Here is a 12,216-nt window from a genome sequence, read left to right on the forward strand (position 1 = left end):
TTGAAAAACTAGAAGAAATAGATGATCCACTAGCAAAATATAATTTTAACAAAATTTACTCAATAAGAACTAACACAACATTGTAAAGCAACTATACTCCAATAAAAACTTATTGAAAAAAAGAATTAAAAAATTTACTCAATAAGAAGTAGAAAAAGTAAACTAATGAAAAGGAAAATTTTAAAATAAAGATAATTCCTAAATCATAAAAGGATACCTCTTAATTCATTTTATGAAGCCAAAATAATCTTGATATCAACCTTTGTGCAGAACCAAAAACAATAGCCCAATTTCACTTATTAATATAGATTTAGAAACTCTGAATAAAATATCAGTAACTAAAATCTGTCAGTATCTCAAAAGAATAATACATTCTGACCAAGTAGCATCTGTTCCAGGAATGTAAGGATAAATCAATTACTTTTAAAGTATTAACATAAAGCATTGACAAATTAAAGGATAAAATAATTTGATCAATAAATAGATGCTAAAAACTCAGTAGCCATTCCTAATTTTAAAAATTCTAAGTAAAATAGGAATAGAAGGAAATGCCTTAAGTACAATTAATACTCTTTACCTAAAGCCAAAAGGAAAAAAAGAGCATTCTGAATGATGGGAAAATAAAGCCAATTCCATTAAAACCAGAAATAAGCCAAGGAGACCTATTACGAACATTATTATTCAGATTTGCTTGGTGGGATTCTGGAAAATGCAGTAAGACAGGAAAATGGAATACATCGTATAAATTGGAGGAAAGGAGATAATTATCATTTTGGTGATTATACCACTTTATACCTATAAAACTCTAGAGACACTATTGAAAAATCACTAGAATTAATAAGAAAATGTATTAAAGGTAACTAAGTATAAAATAAAATACACAAAATTTGAAAGCTTTTCTCTATACTAGCAGTAGTCAACTAAAACTGAAAGTCAGGAAAAAAAATTCCATTCACAATAACAATAAGAACTGAAATGTTTAGGGATACATTTAGCCAAAGAGATACATTGAAAATGCTGTAAAAATTTATTAAGGAACATAAAACAATATTTGAAAAAATGAAAAGACATACCGTATTATTGATTGGGAAAGCTTAGTATTATAAAAAATCAATTCTATCCAAATTAAGAGATAAATTTCATGTAACGCCAACTAGAATCACATAGGGCCTTCTCTCAAAGCCTGCGTTTGGCAGGATTTTCCCAGGCTGCAGTTTCAAAGGATGAAAACCTTACCTAAGAAGGTTTTATGTAATTCCATCATGTCACAGTTGCCTTTTGAAATGGTTCACTGGGTCCCTTGTCAGTTAAAAAATAGTACCATCAGGTTTCCTTCTTGTTTTGCTGTTGCTGCTGTTCTTACAAAAAGTTGGGCCAGAGCACAGAGAGAGTGGAACCTTGGGAGTGGTCAGATTCTTAATAGCATAAGATACAAAGCCAGTTCTGACCTGCCTATGTACACCTCCTTCTGAGTGTTGTAGCTGATAGGAAAAGGCTGTTTTAAGAGGAAGGAGATTGATGGTGACCTGGAAATTAAGATATCCATGGTTCCTCTTAGGATTGTTCTCTTCCATCATGCGGGAGCTTTCCATCATCACCCATGATGGGCCCAAGTGGATTCTACTGGATGGCGACATAGATCCAATGTGGATCGAGTCTCTGAACACTGTCATGGATGATAACAAGGTACCGGGGGTAAGGGGACCCCACGTCGTCCCTAATCATCAACGAAACCAGTCCCTGGGCACATCTGGAAACCTTGATTCCACACAGGACTGGCCCCGAGCAAGGAATCATTACTGCTGTCTTTATTTTTTTATTTTTTCCAGCTTTATTGAGATATACCTGACATATAACATTGTCAATATATAATTGATATATAACACTGTGTAAGTGTAAGGTGTACAACGTGATGATTTGAAATATATATTGCAAAATTATTACCACAAGGTTAGTTAACACCTCTATTACCTCACATAATTACGTGTGTGTGTGTGTGTGTGTGTGTGTGTGTGTGTGTGGTGAGAACTTCTAAGATCTACTCTTAGCAACTTTCAAGTACACAATACAGTATTATTAACTCTAGTCACCATGCTGTACATGACATTATTCATCTTGTAACTGGAAGTTTGTACCCTTGACCACCTTCACGCATTTCCTCTGCCCACCCCACACCCCCATCCCTGGCAACCACCAACCTACCCTCTGTTTCTATGAGTTTATTTTTTTTAAGATTCCACATATAAGGAGATCATATAGTATTTGTCTTTCTCTGTCTGATATTTCACATACCATAACACTCTTCAGGTCCATCCATGTTGTCATGGATGAACCTGGAGAAGGATTTCCTTTTTATGGCTGAATAATACTCCACTGTGTGTGTGTGTGTGTGTGTATCACATATTCTTTATCCATTCATCCATCGATAGACACTTAGGTTGTTTCTACATCTTGGCTATTGTAAATAATGCTCCAGTGAACATGGAGTGCAGATAGCAGATAACGCTTCAAGATCCCGATTTCACTCACCGGTGTCTTCAGTAGACATCTTAGAACTGATTCATCCCATAGGGCAACTTTCACTTCTTCAGTGGCACTGCCATCACTCACATGTTTTTAGCATTGTTGTAATTTCCTTCAGAATCTTCTGCATGCAGGTCAATTCAATATTTAGAGCTGAAAAGAATCTGAAATCATTTATTCAAATCTTTAAAAAATTTTTCATCTTTGTTTATAAATAAGGAAACTGAGGATCAGAAACATTCTGAGCCTGTCATGCATCCTCAGTGGTGACCAATCTTTATCCATGGAGAATATGTTTTATTTTTTATAAACAATGAAAACTGAATGCCAGTAAAGTGGCTGTTAAGCTGGGAACTGTTTCTAAACTTGTTCATAAAGCACATCTAGGTTAAACGTTTTACGATGGTTTCAACATTTACAGAATCATTAGAATAAGTGTGTGCTCTTCCAAAAGAAACAGGAGTTGTATGAAACCTGAGCTCTTCTCCTTTAATTATCCTATTTTTTCATTATGGTCTAGTTCATTCAAATCATTGACATCCACTTAAACTTTTTAGATAGCTTTTTTCCTGATTCAGTACACACAACAGGGATGGAGGTAAAGGGGCTACAGAAGGAGAGAGAGAGGATTGTTGCAGAAAATTTAGAAAATACTTACAATCACAAAGAAGAAAATAATCATCCTAATTCCTATCAGGAATAATAGCCAAACTCCCCCTAGCTGGCCATGTGACCTAACTCCTCCCCACCTGCCGTGTCCCTCCCCCTGTGTCCAGGTGCTGACCCTGGCGAGCAACGAGAGGATCCCTCTGAATCCCACAATGAGGCTCCTCTTTGAGATCAGCCACCTGCACACGGCCACGCCAGCCACTGTCTCCAGAGCAGGTATGGCCCACGACAGGAAAAAGCACAACTGCTCAGTTGAAAACGGGTGCCTCTCGTGATACATATGACGTTGCTGGCTCTGAAGGGCGCTCCAAACAGGAGCCAGACGTTGATCATCCAGAACCCCGGCCTGATTCTCAGCCCTAATCCACACCCACGAAGGTGAGCCAGTGCTCTGCAGCCAGGGCCATGTGAGCGTCTCAGTTCAGAAATGTTACGTTAATGGGAAGGGATTGGCCCCTGAGCTGAACAACGGTCCTCTGCACAGGAGTGCCTCAAATTAGGCTACTTTCAGGCCAGTTCTAGCCTCCATGAAGGCTAATGAAGATGACTGAGCATTGCAATTTCTCACCACATCCTGGTGGAAAATAATAACTTTATACGTCAACTTTCCTGGGTGGGACACGGTTCCATCCTTTTGGGGGCCACCATGCGATCTGCAGCCTTCCTCACCATGACAAGTATTGCTAACCAATCACAGCCTGCTTTCCTCCTGAGCCTAGACTTGGCCTCAGCACCTTCTCAACACCGCTTTCCATCAGCTATTATCAGTCAGTCGGAGTTGATCCCAATAGCAAACCCATTTGCCCTCTCAGACCTCGGCCAGATCTCTGTTCTTTTCAAGCCCAGCCTTCAGTCCATTTTCTAAACAGAGAAGATAACTCTCTGGGATGAAGAATATCCTGAGATGTATGGAAATGTCACTAAGCTGTGTTCTCTGCGCTCCCAGGGATCCTGTACATGAGCCCTGCAGACCTGGGGTGGAACCCTCCTGTGAGCAGCTGGGTCGACAAGAGGGAGATCCAGACAGAGAGAGCCAACCTCACCTTTCTGTTTGACAAGTATCTTCCAGCCTGCTTAGACACACTCAGAACCAGGTAGGCCAAGGGGTAAGGAAGGTAACAAGCAATAAAGAGCCTGTTGGCTCCTACCTGATGTCCCGCTGATGTTCTGTCCCGTCCCCAAAGTCAGATGTCCCTAGGCATTCCACCCCGGGTGTGGCAGGTGGCAGAGGGGAACACACGTTCCCCTGCGATGGGATGCCTGTTGTCAGTTCAGGCAGGAAGCGAGGTGAGTGAAGAGGAGAGAGATGTAAAGGACCTTTTGGAGGGCTGCGAGGGTGTGTCTGGAGGAGGCCGCGGGTTGTGGTAGCAGAGACAGCAATCCTGAGACCCTCTGCTTCGCAGGGCACGCAGCTGGCCCTCCTACGCGTGATGCAGGCCAGATCAACAGGCCTAGAGCTGAAGATGACACCTGTCAGCAACACACGGGGCCCACTTCCTGTTCCTGGCTGTGGGCGTCCATGGCCTAGATGATACAGGATTGGGTATAATGCATCATTTGACCAGTCCTGCCCCTCTGGACCCTAAGATTTCACTTTTCCTCCAATGGGTTTGCAAAAGTAAAAGCAACAAGCCCTGACCACTTACCACATAAACAAAATAGTAATTGCTCTTAACCAAAAGGATACTTATTATAGCAAGAATATTATACGTGTCTGCAGAGAAGGGTTCCGGCGTTTGAAACCTGCTTTTGTTTTACATTCTCTTTCTTTGCCATTTGATGCATCATTCAGTGAATCAGGTACTCAGCCCTGTTGTTCAGCCCAGTTGCACCATCAGAAGCTGGTGCTGTGAATGCAACGTGACTCAGAGATCCTCAGTTCCTGAATGTTCAACAAACAGAGTCAGGTTGATGTTTCCTGGAAATAAAGTCTATCACTCAAAATGATCCCCAACTCCTTATTCATTGGCCTGAGAAACACAGGATGGCAAATGCTTGCAAGTGTGGAGCAGAGATGAAGGGAGCGCTCGCAGGGCAAAATGGCCCGAGGCACTCTTTCTTCATGTGCCCCACCCTCCCCCATCAAAATCCACCGTGTTAAGAATGAATTTTACGTAAGTAAAAACTGAGTCGCAGTTGAATAGTTGACATAGTGGTATGTTTTCAGATATTAAATATTTATTAGTTTTGATTTTGCAGTTTTTATACTTCAGGGTTAATAATTATTTTTCCAAACTTCAGCGTTTTCATAAAGCCTTTAACCCCTTGTGGCTTGTGAGCTCTGTGGCACTGGGATCTAATGAGATAAAGCAGCCGTGGCAGCAAGAGTCTGGGAAGTGGGCAGTCGTGGTTAGTGTCTCAAATAGACAAGGGCTGCAGAGAGTTAAAGTGGCAACAAAGGGGGAGGTTTTAGGAAAGTAGCATCCCCTATTCTTTAAGGTTTGCTGAGACACTTGTCCAATTTATCCTTAACTAAAAATTAGACCATTTCCCACTCTGGGCATTTAGAACAAGAGATACCAAACTCGTGTGTGTGTGTGTGTACACGCGTGTGCTCGTGTGCAAGCACAGCCTCTGAAACAAGCTTTAAAGACTGTGTTAAGTCCATCCAGAGAAGCACCCTCCCGCCACCAGTCTCTGAGCCCCGTGTTTATCAAGGAAAAACCCATAGCTGTGGTTGAGGGTGCCCGCTCTGGGTTTCCTTCATGCAATTCTCACAATATCCTTATGAGGGCCGACCATCCTACAGATGTGGGAGCCAGGTCCCATGGTGCTCGCTCAGTGCCTCAGCTGGTGGTGACAGGACACTCACTGCAAAGTCCTACTGCTATTTTATTCATCACCGTATTGTAATGCCAGCTTTCTGTGGCCCCGTCACGACGAAGCAGTGCCAACACACAGTAATTTTTATATTGAACAAGCAGGCCTCGTAAGGGGTGATTATAAACAACTTTATTTTGTCTCCCACTGTTCCTTCAAAAACATTTTATGTTCTCCTTCTGCCCCTGGATGAAATCTAGGTCAACACTGCTGATTTTACTGGTCCTTCTTCAGTAATAAAAATGCATCTCATCACTTCTAGTCACACAGTCTCACACACACACACATGCACATGCACATGTGAAAATTTTAAAAAGAGGCAGTGAAAATTGAAAAACATACAAACTCTCCCACTGCCCACATAGCCCTCCACCTACAGTGGGAAAGGACAGTGTTCTTGACTTCTGTTCTTATTCTACCAGTCGCCACCTTGCCAGCTGTAGCTTCTCACCCCTCAAGGCTGAAGGGGGACACAGGGAAGAGAGTGATGGGCAGGAAAGGCCTTAATGATGGACCTGGTGTGACCTCATTTACCCCAGCTGTGGCAGGTTTGGAAATGACTCTTTGGAAGCCTTTGTGGGTCGCTTGGACGCCTCCCATCCCTGGAGATCCGCAATATGCCCTCCCTTGAAGCAAGTCAATGCCTCTCCATCAGCTAGTTGAGTACAGCTCCCACAAACCCTCCAGGTGGACCCCATCACCAGTATCTAAACAAGCCCACACGCTCACGGCCATACCTGGACTCCAGGATTAGCGCCCCAGCAAGCACCCTCTGACCCTGCACTGCAAGGTCTCCTCAGGGATTTCCGGGCCTGGGTCCTAGGGGAGCCCCCTTCTGAGGGTCTCTGTTCAGGATGAGCACCTGCCTTCCCTGTAGGAGGGGCACTCGCTGCACACCCAGAGCCCTCCCCAAAGTCCTATGTGCTCATTTCTAGCCCCTTCAGCATCTACCACTTTGATCCTATAAACCAGGAGTCCCCAACCCCCAGGCCATGGACCGCTACTGGTCCGCAGCCCGTTAGGAACCGGGCCGCACAGCAGGAGGTGATTGGCAGGTAAGCAAGCGAAGCTTCCTCTGCTGCTCCCCATCTCTCCCCATCACCCGCATCACCGCCTGAGCCATCCCCCGCCCCCATCTGGGGAAAAATTGTGCCAAAAAGGCTCGGGACCGCGGCTATAACTCCTTGAGAGCACCGGAGGCCAGGTTGTCTGGAATCTCAGCTTGGAATTGGAAGAGTAGTTGGCCTGTATTGTGTCAGCACCTCATCCAAAACTGAGCCTGGGGCAGTTCCATTCTGACATTCTGTTACAAATATGCGTTGAAGAAATGAAGGAAAGCCTCCCAAGCACTCAGTTTCTTCATTACTCATGGACATAATGCCTGGACTCTTAGACCACTTCACAGCATTGCTGTAAGGACTGCAGCCAGACTCAAAACCAACACAACACAAAACACTGAAGAGGATGGAGCGCCATGAGACTCCGAGGCCCAGTGCTGGCAAATGCCTTTTAAGATGTCTGTTGATGGTGTTGTTCATCTTATAACAGTGGACCCTGCCTCTGTGCGGCCTGTGAGCTCATCCTCCCCGGGAGGTGGTGACGAGGGCAGGAGGGGTTGAGTATGTGGGCCTGTGGTGCACTCTGTGTGCACGCCTGGTGGGACGAGGGTGCCTGTGTGCGTGTGTCTGTGTGTCTGTCTGTCTGCTCCTGCTCCCTTGGGTGTAGGTGCACCTTTGTGTATCTCTCGATACCTGCCTTTCAGCCAAGACCTCTAAACCAAGATTGAAAGTACAAATTCAGATCAAAACATAGTCACAGAGCTATATTTATGAAAGAGAGAACTTAATCATGTAAACAACCTTCTGTCCTGGCCCACTCTGCCTCCCCCAGACAAGACTCTAGCCCCAGAGAAAACATTTTCAATGTGTTTGAATTGAGGACACTCCTCTGAGCTGGAGGAGTGGAGGAACAGCCTCAGAATTGCACCCACCTTGGCTCTGTAGGTGATTTTTGCCAATTGAAACAGTGACACTGTGAGATATTTACTCGTTTTGTTGCAGCTTCCTACATTCCCCAAGGACTGAGGGGGGGGGGGTCCTCAATGTTCAGAGAAGGGAAGGGGGGGAGGGCATAGAGGAAAGGAAGATGAGAAAAGGGATCATCTCAGGAGGGCTCCGGTCCCTTCCTTCTTTGCAAAGGGAGCAGACCCCCAAACAGCTGATGAAAACAAAAGCTTAAGTAGCACCATGGGCCTCTATAATACCAAAGTTTTTGCTGCTGCAAAACTGCATGAACTTGTCAAATTGTGAGTCCACAGACACCAACAGGGTTCCATAGCTGTCCAGCAATGCCTCTAGGATGGAAAAATCCAGTGTTTTAGAGCATATCTGTGTCTCTCTTTGCAGATTTAAGAAGATAATTCCAATCCCAGAGCAGAGCATGGTTCAGATGCTGTGCCACCTTCTCGAGTGTCTGCTGACCGATGAGGACATCCCTGCAGACTGCCCCAAGGAAACCTACGAGCTTTATTTTGTGTTTGCTGCCATCTGGGCTTTTGGCGGAGCAATGGTCCAAGATCAGGTAAGAGGGTGTGCTGAGGCTAACACCCACGCTAGCCAGCAAAGATTTGGAAGACGGAACAGCTAAAGTCAGAATTAACACAGAAGCATCAAACTACTTAGTTTTCTCTCCCTTGTTCTGCTAAAGGCATCAGTCCCCTTAGGAGGGCTCCAGGTAGTGAGACAGGTGAGATTGGGCTATGTTTTGAGCTGCTGTTTTTTGAGTTAGTGAATGTATCCCTAATTTCTTGGACAGTTGCTGATTGAGTTTGAAAAACTGGAGGTATAAGTACCTTATTTGGCAAGGTGATGTGTGTTTTGTAGGTGGAGTGGTGCTGTGCTGTAGAAGCTTGAGTGGGAGGAATCCCTTTAGCCTTCTTAAAATCTTTCCAGAACAGGCCTGTACTACTCTGTACCAACCATCACATCTTCATACCCCTGAAACACAGAGCTGTCCGTAGAAGGTTAGGCCAAAGGCGAATTGACATCTAGGGATAGGAAAGCGAAGTAGTATTCATCTCATGGTGTTGGCTGCTGTAGCTTCATGCTGTTTGGGGGTGTCTTGGCATCCTATTCTCTAAGCCTTGTGTATTCCCAACCTTTTCTTTACTTAGTTTCCTCCAAATAAAAGGTACTTTACCTAGAAACAATATATTTGACGTTAGGCAGACCAGTCTTTTAGAACTGACTAGCTATCAGGCAGTGTCATATAGAGGCTGAGAACATGGACTCTGGATTTGAATTCTAACTCTGCCACTTATTACCTGGGGACCCTGGACAAGTAATTTAACCTCTCTCCACCTTCCTCTCACCGTGTGTGCAAAGGAGATGAGAGTGATGATAGTGGTACCCAGTTCCTAGGATGTTTGTAAGCATTAAATGAAGGGATGCTGTTCTAATTGCCCACATGTAAAGCTCTTAGAGTAGTGTTTATTATTAATGTTCTCCTACCACAGATATTCAGTTTCATAGCAAATATCTGGTGCCTTTCTCACAACAGGGGATTAAACCAAGCTTCAAGTGTTGGAGAGTTATCATTTACTCTTTCTGGTCTGGGTTGATTATGGGCTTTTCCAAATAAAAAGGTAAAAATTTCAGCCTCCCAGGGCACACCATGTTCTAAGAATCCAAAACGAAGGTGAGCTGGAAGAATTAACAATTAATTTAGAATTAACAATCAGTTTATTCTCCGTTTTCACGGGCTCTGATTATAACATTCATCCTACCTCCCATCACCCCCTACATGTTCTCGGTGCTCACAATTCAGAAAGCAGCTCTCAGAAGCCCCTGGAAGTGTGCCTTTCTCCATCTTCCTCTCCGGAGCTAGAGGCTGGCGGGGAAGGGGGACGCTCCAAGGGCAGGAGGATGCCTGGACTGGGAGTTTGACAGCTGAGAATTTCATGCAGTCTGTTCTGCGGCCCTTGGAGCTTCTCCATGGACTGCTTCTTTCCCAGCTCCACATTCCCCCTTTGAGGCAAGGAGCCGATGCGTCCACCAGGATGGACGAGAGCCTCGATGAATGCGCAGAGATCCGGAACGTAGAGGTTGTGGCTTTCCCTCAGATGCAGTCCCTGACCTTTCGCCTGCTGAAATGTCAGACAGCAACCACCGCTGGGCTTCTCTCTCACGCTGGTGCTGAGCAGGCAGTGGGGTATCAGGATAAAGACACTTGGTCAATTTTTCTGTCTCTGTGTAGAAAAATTTAAATCCACTCAATTCTTTTTAAAAGCCCGGGAGAAAGCATCCCTCCAGGCGCCGCTGGCTCTGGAGCACTTGGAGCTGTCGGCGGCTGTGCTGGCACATGGGGAGAGAACACGGGAGAAAGCTTTTAGCAGCAGGGACTGTCCAAGCCCCCCACACAGCCTGCATTCAAGCCCAACACAAAATAGTGCTGTAAATCAAAAAGTATGAAGTTGGCCAAAATATTTGCATCAGGAACACCAATGGTGCTTATGTTTAAAAAGCTGTTATTAAAGCGAAGCAGAATATAATACAAAATACAGCCCATACCTGGGTAGAAGTTCTAATAAAAAAGGGAGGGGTGGATCCTGGCTAAATACTTTGCAGCAATCCCAGGGAATTATCTCTCAGAAGTAAATGATCTCTCAGAGAGCACCGGGTTGGGCAACTGAGAACCTGGGTTCAACTCCCAGTTCTGCCATATGCTGCCAGAGGTGTAACCTTTGAGCTTTTGTGTTTTCATACATAAAATAGGAGTAATTTTCAGTAGCCAGGATGACTTAGAGCATTGTGAAGACCAAATGAGGTGATATTGTGCTCCAAACTCTGCTACCTTGTACCACACTGTGTGCCAGTACAGACTTAGTGCAGGAAAGGGACCAGAGAATTGTCACAACCTTAAGGAGACGGGGTTCAGAAGGGGTCTCTTCATTGAGGTCATTGCTGAAGAGACACTCAAAGAGTCAAACTGAGAAAAGGCCATGGGATGACTCAGCAGAGGTGACCTTGTCTTTCCAGTGTCCAATTACAGTAGACGGTGAGGTCAAGCACCAGATTGCAGGAAGCCAGACAGTGTTGGTGTAGCCCAGCTAATGGCTTGGCTGAGAAACTGACGGGGTAGCTCAAGGTGGAATTGGGAGTGAGGAAAGAAGGTGCACCCAACCTCCTTCTTTCTAGAGATGGTCTTTGTCTTGGATTCTCCATATAAACTTAAAAGATGGTTTTCATTAGGAAGTTAAAGGTCTTCAAGAATTTTATCCAAAGGTAGACAGCTAATATGTTTTCATGAGTAAATATTGTCAGCCAGAAAACAGTTGGTGTCAGGTAATACATATTTTTTAAGCTTTGTTTTTTAATTTATTTTTCATTTAGTTTTTATTGGGAATGGTTTTCAATAGCACTCTTAGTTCTGCTTAGGTGTTTTGGGGAGGGAAGCGCTCTTTTCCATAGTGTAATTCCATTTAAGAGATTATCTAAAAGTTAGTCTTTTTAATTCATAGGAAGATTTTAATATCTGAGAGTACTCAAATTAAGGATATAAACTTCCCACACCTTCCTGTTATGACAGATAAAAGCACAGAAAGGACAACCCTTGAAGTCATGTAATGTTGGTCATTTTAAATTTTGTACCTATTTTAAATTCTGTTAGTATATTTACTTCATTGTAAATATATTTTAGGGTACCTTTGTGTTTTGCTTTTGACCTTGGTTCTGTGATTTGGATGTCAACAACTTCCCCAAAAAGCACCAGTATGTTAAATTCTAATGTCATGATCCCAATCTGGGTTATTCACCTTTAATCCTGCTTTCAGTTTCTATGTGTACAGCAGTATTTTTAATAAAAAATTACACAGAGGAAAAAAAAAGAATTTTATCCATGAGTCGAAAATGGAGATTTTTATCCTAAGGCTTCTGATTGCAGAGAACAAATATTGAGAAGATACAGTGTCCCCTTAATCTGAATTCAGATCAGAATAAGAACAGCAAACAAATCTGTCATTAAGGCCTATTTCCATTCTCTTTTTAAGGCAAAAGAATTCAATCCTATTTACCTAATAGACAGCGAAATGAGTGCCATTTCTTCCAAGTCCAGATTTCATTGCCATGCGCCCAGCTTCCTGGTCTGTCCTCCTCCCCAGGAACATTTCCTAAAATGCCCAATCTGGACCTCTTCCCTTTTTAGGAT

General features: G+C 43.8%; 1 protein-coding gene across 1 annotated transcript in view; it reads left to right on the plus strand.

The window, feature by feature from the left end:
- The window catches only part of DNAH9 (dynein axonemal heavy chain 9), a 301,732-nt gene that overhangs the window by 144,824 nt on the left and 144,692 nt on the right, over positions 1-12,216 (plus strand). Inside the window, exons 33-36 of the mRNA XM_082373261.1 lie at positions 1,559-1,686; positions 3,300-3,408; positions 4,139-4,286; positions 8,418-8,592. Coding sequence (XP_082229387.1) covers positions 1,559-1,686; positions 3,300-3,408; positions 4,139-4,286; positions 8,418-8,592 — 560 coding nt within the window. The remainder of the gene's footprint in view (positions 1-1,558; positions 1,687-3,299; positions 3,409-4,138; positions 4,287-8,417; positions 8,593-12,216) is intronic.

Source organism: Balaenoptera borealis (genome assembly GCF_965194805.1).
Source record: "Balaenoptera borealis genome assembly, chromosome: 20".
Lineage (NCBI taxonomy): Eukaryota > Metazoa > Chordata > Mammalia > Artiodactyla > Balaenopteridae > Balaenoptera > Balaenoptera borealis.